At 38.2% G+C, this 17053-nt stretch overlaps 1 protein-coding gene and 2 long non-coding RNA genes across 4 annotated transcripts; 2 read left to right on the forward strand and 1 right to left on the reverse strand.

Annotated features, from left to right (window-relative positions):
- Positions 1-955: 955 nt before the first annotated feature.
- On the reverse strand, positions 956-16399 carry LOC122845459 (FK506-binding protein 5-like). Of its 2 annotated transcripts, XR_006373051.1 has the most exons (11): positions 16015-16399; positions 14652-14918; positions 14295-14348; positions 13969-14046; positions 13409-13447; positions 13279-13307; positions 12442-12456; positions 11935-12342; positions 11608-11811; positions 10826-11179; positions 956-1139 (listed from the first exon to the last, which is right to left on the reverse strand). XR_006373051.1 is itself a non-coding variant. In XM_044141762.1 (10 exons), exons 2-10 carry the CDS (start codon positions 14914-14916, stop codon positions 10913-10915), a joined length of 1359 nt encoding a protein of 452 aa, XP_043997697.1. In that variant the 5' UTR covers positions 14917-14918; positions 16015-16399; the 3' UTR covers positions 10817-10912. The 2 variants fall into 2 exon arrangements, 1 of the variants encoding a protein (XP_043997697.1); XM_044141762.1 differs by lacking the exon at positions 956-1139 and having other exon boundaries at positions 10817-11179.
- LOC122845467 lies at positions 5708-7826 on the forward strand. Its single transcript, XR_006373052.1, has 2 exons — positions 5708-6181; positions 6403-7826. It is a non-coding gene; the product is annotated as an uncharacterized LOC122845467 (long non-coding RNA).
- Positions 12042-14658, forward strand: LOC122845468. Its single transcript, XR_006373053.1, has 3 exons — positions 12042-12129; positions 12294-12482; positions 14498-14658. It is a non-coding gene; the product is annotated as an uncharacterized LOC122845468 (long non-coding RNA).
- Positions 16400-17053: the final 654 nt, after the last annotated feature.

Consider the following 17053-nt stretch of genomic DNA (forward strand, 5'->3'; position numbering starts at 1 on the left):
ATGGCTGATTAAAACCTGCTCTGCCAGCTCAGTGGCCTTCATCAATAACCTCTGGAACTATTGGCAGTGCTTTCACTTTCACTTTAATCATGGATTAGCCCAGTGGTTCCCAAAGATTGTCTGGGCCCCCCTACAGATTACAATAAAATCCCCCACAAAAAGAAAATAAAAAAATCAACTGGGCACACGTCGTTCAACCAGATATAAAACTAAACACACAGTTTGTTTTCAAACTTCACTGAAGTTTATTTCACACTTCAGGTTGCAACAAAACTACAAACCATCTTTACAGTGAAACACTTCTGTGCATTTGTTGTTTTTTTTATTCATCCATACAGTTTCCCCCACACCCTCTGTAATGGTACTGCGCCCTCTTTAGGAGGCACGCCCCACACTTCGAGAAAAACTGGATTGGCACATCAGACCTGTTTCTGTCAGACTGCCTCAAGGCTGCAGTGACTACTGCCCTTCAGCTTTTCACCATCAGAGTGAGTGAATGACTGTAGAGTAAACACTCCTCCAATAAATCAATCAATCAATCAATCAATCAATCAAATCAAATTTTATTTGTATAGCACATTTCAGCAGCAAGGCATTTCAAGGTGATTTACATCAAATCAAACACAAAAACACAAAATGATGCAACATAGAATCAACAATAAAAACAACATCAAGTCAGATTCCGTCAATAAATTTGTAATTGATTACGTTTCAAATAAACTCTAAACAAGTGGGATTTTAGTTGAGATTTAAAGGAAGTCAGTGTTTCAGCTGTTTTACAGTTTTCTGGAAGTTTGTTCCAGATTTGTGGTGCATAGATGCTAAATGCTGCTTCTCCTCGTTTGGTTCTGGTTCTGGGGATGCAGAGCAGAACCAGAACCAGAACCAGAACCTGAGAGGTTCTGGAAGGTTGATACAATAACAGCAGATCTTTAATGTATTGTGGTGCTAAACCATTCAGTAATTTATAAACTAACAACAGTATTTTAAAGTCTATTCTTTGAGCTATTCTCCAAGCACCTGCTGTGTTCTTAATTAATTACTCAAATTAATGGGAGGGCCTAACAATTAACAACATAATTAAAAAAAAAATAACTATAAACTTTGGTTCTAAACTAACTTAAATATATTATAACTACTGTTGAGACGCTTATCCAGGGTTGCACGTGTACTCATGCACATACAGCTGTATTTCACACATAGTATGTTTCATTTATGCACAGAGAGCTTTTGGAGGAATGGAACTTGACCTTGCATGTTTCACTTTCAAACAAAAGGCTTTCAGTAGAAGTGAAACTTAAGCTGACACCATGATATCATAACATTCCTTAGCTGACGTAGTTCATCAGACGACCAGTAAGGCGTGTCTTAGATATAAAGAATGGATCGTCCGTTTTTGATCAGATGCTGTTTAATCCCGGTGTATTCACGTCACAACAAATTAGCCTGTGAGGGTAAGCGTCTCTTTCTTTTTAGCGCTAAAAAGAATAAAATAAGTAAAGTCTGATTATTTGTGTTTGACTGATTTTCTGCACGTGTGATCACATGCTTCCGATTCATCGATAATACATATAGATCAACAACTTGGTAGCGTAGAGGATGGTTGCATGTTGACACACGTGCAGAGTTGTGCAGATTTGGCCAGCCGTTTGGGCTGCTGCGGCCCGGCCGGACAGTGTAACAGCGTTGGGCCCAAAAAAATCTAGTAAGGAAACTTTTTCCTTGAACGCATTTGCACTGTCTGTTGTGGGGCTGCCTAAAGTTAAATATCAGACGTAGTAGTTTCTGTGGGGTTAACGGAGCAAGTTGTTTTGTCAGCGTGTGTGTGCGTTCGTACTGGCGTGTGTAGTGCTTCTGTTTGTTGGTCGAAGTTTTCCATCTTCATAGGAGTAAAACTGAAATAAAAATAAAAAGACAAAAAACAGTTTGGTCGGCAGAAAACAGAGCGAGACGTTGGCCGCCTCCGTTCTTTGGTGGACGCACCAGAGAAATAAGGGCCGGGTTTTTCACGTACATTTTGAACCCGGGGACAGTAGCTCAGCCCCAAAAAAGAATGTTGTAGGCCGATCTGTGTCAGCTAAAAGACACGAAAAGTGCTCTTGGTTGACCATCATAGGAAGTAGAGAAAATTAAGGTTTAAAGTTGATCGCGATCTGTTCCTGGGACGAAGTATAAGTGAAATGAGAATAAGAGATTTCTTCTGTGTGGGAAGAAAAGACGTCTTCTGTGTGGGAAGACGATAAAAGAGTTCTTTTGTGTGGAAAGAACCTAGAACGTCCAGGGCTAAAATAGGAGCTGAAAAGCGGGGATCCTTTTATGTGCTCTTCTCTGTTTGTTTGTTAGCTCCGCCGCCGAGCGGAGTGTGTGTGTGTCAGCTGTGTGTGTGAGAGCTGCAGACGTTTTTGCTCTCATATGTTGCTTCTTTGCTTGTTTAATGTTGTAATATGTTTTGAAACCATGGTTGGCGTTTGTGAACTTTAATTTGGGGAAAAAGGTTTTAATTTTATCAGTTGTGTGTCGTCCCGCCGCCGTGCGGACAGTAAAAGGGGTTTGAGTTTGTCTGTGGTGTTGTCTCGTCGCCGTACGAGCAGGTGCCGCCGTGTCCACTAAACAAAACATAAGGTGATTTCTGAATTTGCAAAATGGAGAGTGACTCCAGGGATGAGGGTTACGACTCAAAGTGGGGCACAGGCCCTTGGGTGACTCTCGGGGAACAAATAGACGGACTAATGACTTATCTGGCGGAACATGATGAATTCAAAAATAAAAGGGGAAAAACAAAAATAAAAACAGAGACACAGAGGCTCTCCGTGTGTGTGAGTAATTAAAAAAAAAAAAGGCAGGAAGGAGAGAAGAGGTGATTCTGGCTCCAGGCATGGCAGACGAGGTCGACAGGGAGAAATTTGATTTAAAATGGGGTATAGGGCCTTTGTTTATGGTTGGTGAGCAAATAGAGGGAATAACTAGCATAACTAGAAGAAAATCTACAATCACTAAAAGTTCAGCAAAAGATCTAACAAAATTTATGCTACTAAATTTCACCAACTTAAAATTATCAGAGTCTAAGCTAATAATGATTTGTAAAACTTTCTCTCCTTTATTAAAAAATGAAAAGAAGAAATATTCCGGTAATACATGCTAGTTTGAAATTAAATTGAACAGTTTTAAGGGCTGAAAATAATTGAGACTGAAGTGTTTATAAAGTATTTGTTGCATTTAAACTGAACAGTTAATTTAGAATTTCATTCTATAAATGAATTTACATTTTATTACAATGGGTGAAGTGCTCTAGCAGCAGGTAGTTCAGTTACTGCTGGATTCTAACATATGTCTGAGATAGTTCAAAATAAATACATGTGCATGTTACCAAAAACAAGATCCTGACAACTAATAGATAAATATTAACATATTAAAAATGTTAACTAATATTGGAAATTTTATGAAGCTTCAATAAAATTGATAATTTGAGCAGAAAACAAGAAAAGCAGACTGAAAATTTGTGACTAACTGAAAATAAGATAAATGTTTATGTTTCTGTTTTTGCTGCTTTGGTTGATGAAAATTAGTGTGATTATGAGAACAAACAAACTGTACTCAAGCACTGAGTAACTGATGAAGTTATTAATTATTTAATAAATAATGATTATAAAAAGATGTCTACTGCTATATAATAAAAGATTAAAGGAAACTTTGATTTAAATAACTGGTTACTTCAAACTGAGGATTGTGAATATGAATAACATTTTCTAGACTGAAGTTTAAACTAGGTTTGATTGATTGATTGATGATTATTAAATTCATAAAGAAATATTGAATTAGAGGATTTTAGATTTGGTTTAATTTTAGGACGGTAATTTTTGTTTAAAAGTGTAAAAAAACAAACAAAAAAAAAAACTAAGAAAAAACAGAAGAGCCAATTCTAGGTTGTGTCATCTGTCATGAATAAGACAGAAGTGTTCCACCTTGATGAATTTGACAACATCTACATGTAAGATTTCTAATTAATTGCTTTTTTGCTGACACGTCTCCTACAAACAATATAACTGCCAGGTAAAACTAATAATTTGTAAGCATGCTGTGCACACCACAGGACAAGATGAAGCTCTATAAGGGAAATAGGTCAGCTGATCAAATGTTAAATAACAAAAGCAGCAACAGGATAACATAGAACTGGAATCCTCTTAAATTAAGATAAAAAAGAGCAAACAATAGATAAAATTGTTCTAGCTGACATGCAGGCAAATGCTCCAATAGCAAGATCACAAATGAGGATAATTAAAAGGGGCAACACTGAATGATAATAAATTTTTTCAATTAAAAATAAAAACAGAAAGAGGCAGGAGTTTTCACTAAAAGAGGCTAAAGACAAAACAGGCAGACTGCAGAGACAGAACTCAGGCAAAATGAAAACTATTGGGTTCCTGACAGGGACAATAACATAACAAAAAAAAAAATAAAAAATTAAAAAAAGGGTCATTGCCACCAGCTCTGAACACACTAGCATAACAATACAGACTTGACTATTTTCGTTTTGGGCAAAATCAAGAAGATGACTGCTCTTAAAGGGCCAGTTGTACCAGAATGTATTGATAAAAGCCATTCACAAACTGTTAAAATATCACGCATTTCTTAAATATCATTGAATTTTTGTGATTTTTTGCAATAAAAAGTGTTTGTGGTAGTAATTTGGAAATATTTGCACTTATTTATGACGGTAAATTTGACTTTTTATTACTCGCTGTACAGGTCATATAATGTGACATCAATTAGGTTTGAGGCAGCTGTTTAGTTCAAGTAAGGAAGTTTCACTTTTTTTTATTTGCTCAGAAAAGTGCAGGGATTTGTTGATTTTGGTGAATTTCCCTGATAATTCTAAAAGAAACTGGAGCGACTGATTGATATAATTTGGCAGTAAACGGATAGAACTGCATTAATTTGATTGATAGCATAATATTTAAGCACACTTAGTGTTTAGTTTAGAATCTGGAGGGCCGCACAAACCCACAGCGGCCCGGATTTGGCCCACGGGCCTTCAGTTTGACACGTGCTCTAAGGGGATATATCCCGTAATAATTAAATATCACAGAAGGAACTTTGACAGTCAAGGGGGAACTGCTACCCCACAAAACTTCAGGAGTCCACACTGGGAATAGAACCCCGACTTGGACTGTATTAGATCAAACCCCATCCTCCCCAAATCCCATGTTTGGTCCCAGCTAAATGACATTATATCTAGAAACTTGGCTCAGAAAAACTACAGTTAATCTTAAAGGTCCATACTCAAACTTAATTGAAATGCTTAAAGAAGCAGTTTTAAAAGGCGTCCCTGGATATGTTATGCAGTCTATAAAACACACTCAAGATCTTGCAGGTTGTGAACATGTGAGATGGAAAAGACACCTGCTTCATCACCTCTTAAAGGCGCAGGACGAATAAAATAATAATTAAAAAAAACAGTCTTAAGGGCTTAGACACTCAGACACTGAAACTCCAATTGCAGGAAGCAAAACAAAATTACATTAGTTAAATAAAAAGTAAACAAGAACATGTGATGGTTGCAGCAGCATCTTCTCAAAATAAATCTACACAGGGTAAAATTCCAAATTACTGGCAAAACTCTAATCATACTGGGGGGGGAACTGGTTCCTCCTCCTGCTTTTTCTTTTTTATATCCTCAAACAGATACAGAGCGTTTCCTCGTGGACGGGATGGCGTTTGGCTGGATGTGGATGAGGGCCATGGGGCAAGGTCACGGAGCACGAGGCCAAGGACCAAAGGAACTTGACGTGCTACCAGTGCAGACATTTTGGACACTGGGCAAAACACTGTGTGAACATACCAAAGACTGCCAGGTTTGATCCCCAACAATCCTTATGTGATTCCTGGACATTGCTTTCAGGGGAATACTGAGGCCACACAGAACATCTACTGAAACACTGCTGAGGACCCCGGAGACAATGTGGGTACAGCAGACCCCATGTTGTCTGCAACAGTGGAAGGAAAACACACAGACTTCCTGGTTGACACCGGAGCCACACATTCCACTCTGAACTCTGCTCCTCCTTTTTCTCTGACATCAAGAACTGTGTCTTTAACAGGGTTCTCAGGGACTGAACAGAGTCTGCTATTCACGATGCCTCTGACCTTCACCTTGGGTAATCAGAATATGAAACATTCTTTTGTAAGTTCTCCTGCGACTCCCATGAATTTGCTTGGGCGACACTTGCTGATAAAGATGGGAGCAACAATCATGTGCTCGGCTGATGGAATAATTGTTGCTTTTCCTGATGGCACCTCCCTTCGTTGTGGAAATTTCCAAACAGAAGGACAGTATCTGATCCAGCCAGTGGTGTCTGAGTTTGCTGACATCTATTGAGAACTTTTAACAAATTTACCCTACAGCAGCCTAATGTCAACGTTCATGGCCTGGAAGCCCTGGCTCCTGTGTCTGCGCTTCTGTGTCCCTCCTCCGGGTCCACCACACGTGACCCTGTTCTGCGACAGAGTCGTCTCTGAATGGTACCAGGAACCTTTCCTTTCCACTTTGAAGGAAACAACCTGGCAGGTAAAAGTCTCGGACATTTATGTAGCTCCTGTTGGTGTAGCTGCTGCTGTCTCTTTCGCAAAAAAAAAAAAAAAAAAAAAAAAATCAGAATGGTATTAAATGTCTCACATTTATCTCTGTTTGCACCCTGAGCACCAAGTGAAAGAATTGGGCGTGATGATGAAATGTTCCCTGGCAGCCACAGATTCGATTGCCACAGCAGCACTAGGTTTGTTTTTCTCCCGCTCTCTTGAAAAATATAAGATCAGTCATTCAGGATCTGATCACATAATAAATTTTGAAGTAAAATGTAATGCAATTTTCCATAAATTAGTGACATTAGGCATTCTGATGAGACTCCTTGCTTTATAAAATTAACAATCTTCAAACATATTTCCCAGCATACCTACATTTCTTATTTAAATAGTTTCTTTCTATTGTTTGGTAAGATATTCCAATTTAATCTGTCATATTTCCATTAACTGTGAGCATAAAATTATTATCATTACTAGACTTAAAGACTTTAGTTAAAATAAATTCACATCTAAATATGCAATGCACATAAATATTTTTAACATTGACTGTTCCCTCATAATAAATTCGATTTTAGTTTAACCAGGTTTTGCAAGATATTTTGCAGGACTGCCCACTAGACCTTTTGCTTGCTGCACCAACTACGGAGACCTGCGTTAAAGCCACCTCTCTGGTTTTGCAGCGCCTGTGTCAAACAGGTTTTAAGGTCAGTAATAACAAATTGCAGATTGCTCGAAAACAGGCTATGTTTCTGGGTAGAATAATTTCAGCAGGAACGACTGGCATGTCCCCATTGAACAAGCTTTTGCCTCTCTCAAACAACACATGGCGTCAGCTGCAGAGCTCTCCATCCCTGACTACACTACAGTTCTTTTTGGATATTTCTGTAACAAAACTGGCTGTTAAAGGTGTTTTGTTTCAGAAAAAGGGGGAAAAGGGTATCACCCTTGTACGCAACAGGCAGCTGGGATACCCGATACAAAAACTGAACACATAGTCATGGGACATTCACTGAGTTTCACCATGACAGCGTTGAGACAACAAACACTTTCCAAAGTCCTGAAAGCTCCAAACATTTCATTCACACACCAAGACATAAATATGGCAGACTGTTTTTCAGAAGGAGAACCACACGTGTGTGCAGACCTGGTGGCAAAGACAGACAAGGTAACACCAGGACTTCAGCAGCTCCTCTGCTGGGACCAGAGGTGAGACAGTTCTTTACAGATGGTTGTTGTTTCAGAAACAACACACAAGGGTTAAGAGCCTGGAAGAGGTGGTGAGATGTCAAAAGGGGGCGTCACCTGAAGAGAAAAACGTGAAACAAATGGGTGCTGGAGGGGCCCAGATGGCAGGTTAATTCTGCCTCCTGGGAAAATAGGAGAGCTGCTCCAAGAGGCTCACGGGGTTGGATATGTTGGGACGAAGCAGATGATGCACAATCTTAAAGAGTGGTGGCACCCCCAAATGATCCACACGGTGAAACATTTTGTTAAGAATTGTTCGGTGTGCGGACAGTTCAACCCTAAGAAAACTTTGAACCCACATCAGGGACAGTTTCCTCCAATCCCATGTCCAGGAAAAGAGATGGTGTTAAATTCTACTGACATAATAAACACGTTGCAAGACAAAAGATATTTGCTGATTTGTGTTGATGCCTCCACAGGATGGCCTGAAGCCTGGCCAGCAACGACAGAAGATAGTAAAATCATCATAAAATGTCTAATCAATCATTACCTCCCAAGGCAAAGCAGAATGAATGAATCAAAATTTAAAACAAAATTGGCTAAGGTTTGTGCACAAACAAAATTAAATTGAGTCGATACATTACACAGGAACCAACTTGTGGTTAGACTGATTAACTGCAACAATAATATCAAATGTCTAACTGTGTGACCTGCACAGCTGGGACGACCCAGAATCTATACTGAACCTGCTTCTTTGATTCCATCTGATATTTGGGGTTTTAACTGCATGTTTAATATGACTAAGTTTAAACAGCCCTCCGGATGTGACACTTTAACAGCTTTATTTCCAGTAATCAACAGCGGAGCCCGGATGGTGCCGCTATTCCAGTTAAAGATAACTATGTCTGTTTCGATTTTACAACAGGTAACCGCAGTGTGGGCCAGATCCCTGAAAGTTGGTGTAACATCAAATTCCCAGAGCACTTAATAGGCTAGAGATGGGATATTTTATCTATGCAGGGGTAATAAACTAATTGAGAGAATATAGACTGGTGTGACAGGTGTCTGTGCTATGGTGAGACTTAGAGCCTGTGTCATCATGGTAGGTGAACAACAACCTCTGAATCACAGCATCTTTTCACAGGTCAAGTGCAGCGCAACTGTGGAGCTGCAACTTTCCAGATTTTAAATGTAAAAAGTCCAATCCTTTCTCGGTGTGCCTGGATGAAAATGAGGCCTCTGGACACACGTAGAAACTGGTTGACATTAACAGATACTAGACGACACAATTTTGAATTAAGTTTGCAGATCTCATTAAAACAAATTAATCCTGTTGACTTCTTAAGATTTGGCCAGTATCATTGCATTGTGTTAAGACTGAATTTTTATCTAAAACATTGATTGCCAAGTTTAAAATGTGTTTTCATTTTGTTCACTAAACATATTTCTTTTCAGTTGGTAAGTTTGCATCTCTTTATGACCACTAACTACTTTCACATTTTGAACTTAAAGATTTCACCGCTCGAGTACTAAAAGGGATCTTAACAATACTTTATTTAGGATTTTATTTGTCAGTATTATATCTAACATTTAATAATTTATCCTATTTTCATCAAGTTTTGGCTTATTGAAGCTTGCATATTGACTAACATTTTATTCATCTTGCATTATTCAATTTATAGTTTACCGGTATTCATAGGGTAAACCTCACATTGTATTCTATTTACATCTTATTGTTCGTTCAAGTGTTCACTAATTATAAAAAAAATTAAAAAAAAAATAAAGCCGGCTTCAATTTCTAATATTTATTTTTAAATTTACTCCTTTAACTCATTAATTTCATTTTATTGTGCAATTCAAACTGGTGCAACATTGATAGTGTGCTAGAAGACATGGCCTTGATTAAACTTTGTAGATCGCATTACAACTCAATACTACTGAATTCTAATGAATTTTCTAGAATAATTACATTGTACTTCTACTGAATTTTTGCCAATAACACTGATTTGCATATTTTCGATGGTGCTTGTTTCTTATTCTGTGCATTGCACATGGTTTTCATCTAAAAAAAAAAAAAAAAAAAAGGGATCTGAAAATTTCTTTGTTTACGTTTAAAATTTTTAAGCATCATCTAACAAATATTCATTTTAAGGTTTATCTTCTTGACTTTTGGTTTAAAAAATCAAAATTTTCACTAATGTTTATTCATTTCTCATTTTAAATTTATTTTTAAATAAAATCTAATGTTTTATTATTTTATTCATTTTGCATTTCTTTTCAGGTATTAAATAACATTTTATTCATTTTACATTTCAGTTACCATTTATCCATAAAATTTTTTTAATAATATTTATTTATTTTTTATTTATTTTTTTTGTTGAATGTTCTTTGTTAGCCTGTAAGAGGAACACTGTGGTTTCTACCCGCCGCCCAGGGCCAGGGGGCGCTCTGTTCGATTTTTACCCCATAAGAATGAAATGAAATGACAACAACAAACATCGTAATGGGCCCGGGGAGTTTTCCGAACAGTGGGCAGTGTTTCCTCAGGATGTGTGATGCTCCCCAAGCTGTTCGATGTTCTATTTGTGGTCTCTTAGAGACCAAAAGGGGGAGTTGTTGAGACGCTTATCCAGGGTTGCACGTGTACTCATGCACATACAGCTGTATTTCACACATAGTATGTTTCATTTATGCACAGAGAGCTTTTGGAGGAATGGAACTTGACCTTGCATGTTTCACTTTCAAACAAAAGGCTTTCAGTAGAAGTGAAACTTAAGCTGACACCATGATATCATGGCATTCCTTAGCTGACGTAGTTCATCAGACGACCAATAAGGCGTGTCTTAGATATAAAGAATGGATCGTCCGTTTTTGATCAGATGCTGTTTAATCCCGGTGTATTCACGTCACAACAAATTAGCCTGTGAGGGTAAGCGTCTCTTTCTTTTTAGCGCTAAAAAGAATAAAATAAGTAAAGTCTGATTATTTGTGTTTGACTGATTTTCTGCACGTGTGATCACATGCTTCCGATTCATCGATAATACATATAGATCAACACTACCCAAAGATGAAAACTAAGGTGGTAGAAATTACAATCCACAGAATTTATCATAACAGGCCACAACTCGTTTTACAAGCTCTGGTTCTGTTAAGTTTTTGTGGCTTTTGCAGCTTTAAGAGTCAGGATTTTGTTTTGTTTTATTTCTCCTTTGGCTGAAAACGGGATTTTCTTCACAAGTCTGTCCTTGAAGTCGTCATCCAGACTGACACCAAGAACGTCAGCCAGGAGAGAAGATTGGATGAAGAAGGATCTGGACTTGTGGTTGATCAGCACGTCCAGCTTACACTGCTCCTTTCCTGCTTCAAGGATCCCTACAGTCTGCATGGTGACACGCTGGACAGCAGCAGTCTTCATCTGGACACAAACAGAACCAGGATCATAATGAATTAATACACATGTAACCAAACATCTGAATTATCTGAATAAAATTACTTGACATGTTTAGATTCCTGAATGATCTTTATAATGTTCTGTAACATACAAAGCATCGTTTTTATTCAGTTCAATGAGTCAGTGTGAGATTTTTGTTGTTATTCTCATGTAACAAAAGGGCGGCACACCCAGGGCGGCAGCGTCAGGCACAAGTCTACCCAGGTCTTATGTTGTTTGTTTAAAGTATATTCATTCATTCATTCATTAGTCGTTCACCTTGCATATAGGAAAAGTAAATGAAGATGCATGATTTTAATTCCACTTCACATTTATGTGTTCTCAGAGACATAACGTTCTCTGGATGCCTGGATTTCCTGCAGTATGAATAATAACCTGGTAATAACCGGTACCTTATGAATTCTGGTGAAGTCGGTGGAGTTCAGAGACACCGTCTCAAAGTAACGATTGGTCGTTAGGTTGGTCACTCTGACCAAATCTCCCACGGACATTCCTCTCAGCTTTTTGCGCCACAGCTTGATCCAGATGAAACCGGTTTCATCTTGAAGTTGGAACTCGTGTGCATTTTCTTTGGTATCGTCATTCTGGAATTCAATCTGAGGACCAAAAAGTGATTATGAACCAAACCTTGAAATGATTGAACGTTTTCAGTGCAGCATAATAAAACACAGAGCCACAAATCTCTTGTTATGAACCTGCTATCAGCAGTAATCACTTACCTCAATCACAGTTCCTTCAACACTCACTGCTGTCTCCTCCTTAAAGGACTGGATCTTCTCGATGGAAAAAAATGGACTCTGCAGCTCCAGATTCTTGGGAACTTTAATGCCGTTAGTCTCTGAGATTTTGCTGTGCTTGGTCACCTTCATCACCGTCTCACCGTGCACTACATCCACTTCCACATCTGTGAAAAGGTAAAGTCGTCCCTCTTCTACTTTATTAAATTGTTCTTCTCCATAAACCGTGACTTTGATGCAGTCGGTCTCATCGGCGACTGCCAGATGGAAGAACTTCTTCTGTTTTTCTTTGGTTTTATAGGTACGCAGAGCACATTTCTGAATAACCTTTCCACCTACAGGTTTTCTATTAGTGCCACCATTTTCCTTCAGCAGCCTGATGCGCTGTCTCTGGAAACAAGTTCAGAGAAATGATAGAAATTCACACAGCAAATTCCAGCACGAGAACAAAATGGAACATTTCTAATAAAACCTAAGAGTCGAACTCACCCAATGAAGAACCTTCTGAAAAAAGAACAGACAAATAATTGGTGAGACATATTTTCTACTTGGCTTTCATTTTTTGCTGTGAATTTATATCTAAAACATGCATGCAATGTGACTTTACAAAGTCATACAGTGCTCTGGAGCACAGTATGTGAAACGCCCTCCATAGCTCCAAAAACACACATTGTCACCAGGCAACAGAGAACAGAGCTGCATGGATGCTTTTTATTTTTGCTTGTAATATCCCTGCGACGTTGCCAAAGAAAGTTGCAGTTTGTACAGGTCAGTTTAGAAGGATTTTTCTGAAAACTACCAGCAGAACACAGCAGGATTTATGTAAAGACTGGGACTGAAGGAAGGTTCTGCTCCCACTGATCATCTCTAATCTGCAGATAATGGCCAGATTAGAGATCGAATCATGTGTTTGGCACAAACATGATTTGTCAGTTAGCACAAGCTAACGCTGAATGCTAGCCTCTGGTAGTTGTGTGACTCAGGTTACGTTACAATATCCGCAGGTTTACTGTCAGAACTAGAAGTGACAGTCTACATTGAGAAGTCTACATGTTGTGAAAACATGTCTGACACTCGGACATTGCCTGAATTTTTTTTTATTTTGTACATGCCATGCAACGCTCCTGTTACAGAACCCCTTCGGTAAATTATTTACATTTTTATACAATTCAAACCGTCTGACAAACTCACCTACTTCATCTTTCATTTTCTTGGGAAAATCAGTTTAGTCATATGATTGCAACTAGTCAACTAGCTCTGTAAAAAGTCATTGCAGAGCAAAGACTAGTTGGTGCAACCCCTACTGTTGGTTACTGTGATGGTTACCTTCTCAGACCGAGAACTTCCTGGATCGTCTGCAGAAGAAGAAGAGTCAGGGAGTTTCTGCTCTGATCTTTAGTTTTATAAAACAGACTTTGACCTGATTCTGTCTGTGAGGTTGATTCATTAAACTCACCAGCTTGAGTTTCATCACCTGAAGAATCAGAATCAAACCCTGTTAAACATGAAGAGCAGCGGATCATCAGCAGGTCAGATTAGTGACATCAGGAGAGACCTGAGCTCATGAGGCACAAACAGGCTAAACGTCTGGGTGGACCTAGCCCCGCCTTCTAGACACAGCTCCTCCTCATAGGTGGGGCCAGGTCCATCCAGGTGTTTTGACAGCTGAATGGAGATTAAAGTATTCATCAAACATAAAAGAATCAAAGCGAATGTTTTAGATGATAGAAAAACGTTATAACATGATAGAAAAATAAAAAAGAAGGATATTTTTACATATCACCCCTTAAAACAAGGAAAATAATGTATGTATAACAATATGTGTGTGTGTGTGCGTGTGTGGTATACAGGGTGAATTTTAAATAAGAAAGCAGGTTTTGTTACTTCTTAAACAATACAACCATGTTGAGTGATTCTGATGTTAATAGTCTGTAGGAGTTATTTACTCATTATTACATGTTTATTACATAACATGTCAGAAAAACCCAGTTTGAAGACATGGGAGTAAAAACTCACCAGCTCCATCATCATCATCATCATCGTCATCGTCATCATCATCAGGATCACTCTCAGTCTTCTTCTTCTTCTTAAACTCTGTTAAACACAGAGAGGCGGATCAGAACCAGTTAATCTGGTTCTGATCCGTAAGCCGATCCAGAACTGAGATCAGTCCAACTGCAGGTGATTCACCAGCAGCAAGGCACATTTTGAGAATTGAATCAGTGATTCAACTTCACTTTCTACCCAGCAGGGGGAGCTCTAAGATCAGTAGGAAACGTTCATTGTTCTTAAAGGAGTTATTTTAAACCTGTTTAAAGGGACAGTTCAGGTTTTTCACCCACCGGATGGAGACTCCTGCTGCTTCTCTGACTTTGGTCCAGGTTTCCTCTTCTTTCCTGTAAAACAGTTTAAACAGTCAAAGCTCTTCAGTTATTGAATTATAGTTTCATTCATAAACATCGTCATCACTGCTCTATCAACTCATGCTGTCATTATTTCTGGATCTTTAACTTTATTATCAGCTCTGAACTTCTTTCTGCTTTAGTTTCAGAGCCGAACGCAGAACATCCTGAACCCAGAACTCAGGAGGAACCTTGGTTTTAACTTTGGACTGACAGATTCATTAGGAGGTTCAACAGCAGACCACCAGAACATGATGTAGTTCTGAACCTGAAACCGATCCAGCAGCATAAACTCACCTAGTTTCTCCACAAATGGATTCAGCAGGTTCTGAATTGGAGAATCTCTCCTTGGTATCTCATCCATGATCCTCTTGATTTCAGTGATGGACTCCTCCTCTCCATAATACTCAAGGATGGTCTGAGCCATCTCTTCTCTGGATGTCTCCTCCTTCACACTTTTAGGGATTTCCTCCAGCTCTGCCAGCATCTTTTGGTACTGCTGTTGGCGGAGCTGCTCTATGATCTTCTTCAGGGCGTTCTTCCATTCTGGGCTTTCACACATTTCTGAGACAAAGAGAGATTTACACCACTGTTAACACCAACAAATTTATCTGAATCATTTATCAGGATTTTTCCCCCCACAATGTTATCAGGCAGATATTTACAAAAAATAACAGAGAATGAATTATTTTATTATTAATAATTCCCCTTGATTATAATTAATAGCCAAAACCAGCATGTTTATTTATACTGCACCAATTTGCAACATGTCACCTTAAGGCATTTTACAAGTCAATTCAATGCAACATACATCCATTCCTCTTTGATCGTAACTATCAAACAATACAGTCAAGTTCAGCTTATTATCCAAATTGGCTAAAACATTTTCAGACACTGAGTTCTTCACTTACAGCATCTAATCTTTCTAGAGTGGATCCTGCAAGCCACTTAAATAAAACAAAGAGGCCTTATCTGGGTGATATGTAAGCTGTTCTTGCAGAGCAGGTCAGTCTGCACCGGCATTTATATGATCTCTCTTTGAGGGCTGATTTTTGGACAACACTGGCCCAATGCATATGCCACATCTCACATTTGAGCCAAATAGCGTCTTTAATGGTTCAGGTGCCAAGACAATCTCTTATGTATCATTGAAAAAAACAAATGGTTGCGTCCATTGTCAACAAACCAAAGATGATAAAGATTATTGATTTGTGAACAAATATCAACTTTTACAATGGCAATAATAATACATTTTATTTATATAGAGGTTATAAAGAATAGCTATTTTTAAAATTCAGAGCAGTTTTATGCTGCAGCTTTCATCCTTAAAAAAACCAACTAGAGTAAATGATCCAATTCATGAACAGAGATAGAAACTGAAACTGGATGGATCCCAGAAATGGACCGAATTATTTACTTGAAAGATAACTTCTGCTAATCTAAATATTACTGTCTGCTATTCACCTTAAAAACAAGTTGCACATGGATAATCTCTTTAAAGTTTAATTTTAACTTAGTTGTAAATCCATAACCAAGGGGGCGTTAGCAATTAGCTAACGACCAGCAGCTAATAAAGTTAGTGCTTGTTCAGGTACAATAAATTATATTAACTTAATGTTGCAAAACATGCAATGGTTTTATAAATTAGCCCGAAACTCACCAAATTTCGTTTTTCCTGTGGTGGAAGTTGCTCAGCAGTTAGCTGAGTTCTGTTGTTAAAGGAGGAAAAATATTCCTTTTTGTTAGAAAGAACCTGATTTAAGCTACAATATTCGCTTCATGTACTCACATGGTGATTTAAAACTTCGGTGAAATGCTCAGTTAAAGGAATTCCTAACGGGTTTTCCTGCTTTCTTTTTGTCCGCCTTTAAACGGGGAAAGTCTTGGCGCCACAACCTGAAGAGGAGGAAATTTCCCATGAACTGTTGCGCTACTGGCGGGGACTAGAAATACGTCACCGCCGCCATATTGCTGAGGGAGGAGCTCTTCAGAATCATAACAAAGTCCTTTTATGTAAATCCTATTAAAAATGAACGGATTACTGCTTGAATCTTATAATAAAAACAAAGAAAACGTAAAGAAACAAACTGAAAATGAACCAAATGTCGGTTCTCATTTAAAAAAATAACTTTTATCCACTGTTTTTTGAAGAAAAGTTTATGTCAATATACTCATGTTTATTGTTGGATATATTGTGAACACGCACTGGTCTATATAACCTGTAAACTTGTCTAATTCTATTTTTCATCTATTCCAAGTGGATATGAATAATTAATGATTTCATTGGATTAGAGCCAAACACAGAAAGGTTTATTTCAAAAGGTGATTTACACCTCAGAATTTTATCTCATAGAACAAATGTATTTGCAAATTGGACAGAATTTGCCTTTTACTGAGTTACACTAACTACATAATAATTTACATCACAGTAGCAATGAAGTTTTACAGTAATTAGATTAACTTTTTTGGTGTGTGTCCTTAGTTATTCCAGATTTGTTTTTTGTTTTGTATTGTTGTGTTTAGTGTTGACCTTTGTTCACCCACAGTAGCTTCAGGACTATAAAAGTCCAGTATAGTCCAGAAGCTATAATAGACTCAGGTTTGTTATAATTGTGTAGCTGCTGCTGGTAGCTTCAGGACTATCAGCAGCAGCCTGGGCTGCACATGGCTGCAGGAAATGCAGTGGGTAAGAGGAAGTG

This window comes from Gambusia affinis, linkage group LG15 (genome assembly GCF_019740435.1).
Source record: "Gambusia affinis linkage group LG15, SWU_Gaff_1.0, whole genome shotgun sequence".
Classification (NCBI taxonomy): Eukaryota; Metazoa; Chordata; class Actinopteri; order Cyprinodontiformes; family Poeciliidae; genus Gambusia; species Gambusia affinis.

Coding starts and splice junctions, on each gene's coding strand:
- LOC122845459 (XM_044141762.1), bottom strand. CDS start 14,916: ATGTGTGAAAGCCCAGAATGGAAGAACGCCCTGAAGAAGATCATAGAG. Junction 13,308..13,408: donor AGGTGATGAAACTCAAGCTG/GTGAGTTTAATG, acceptor CTTCTTCTGCAG/ACGATCCAGGAAGTTCTCGG. Junction 11,180..11,607: donor ACTTCACCAGAATTCATAAG/GTACCGGTTATT, acceptor GTTTGTGTCCAG/ATGAAGACTGCTGCTGTCCA.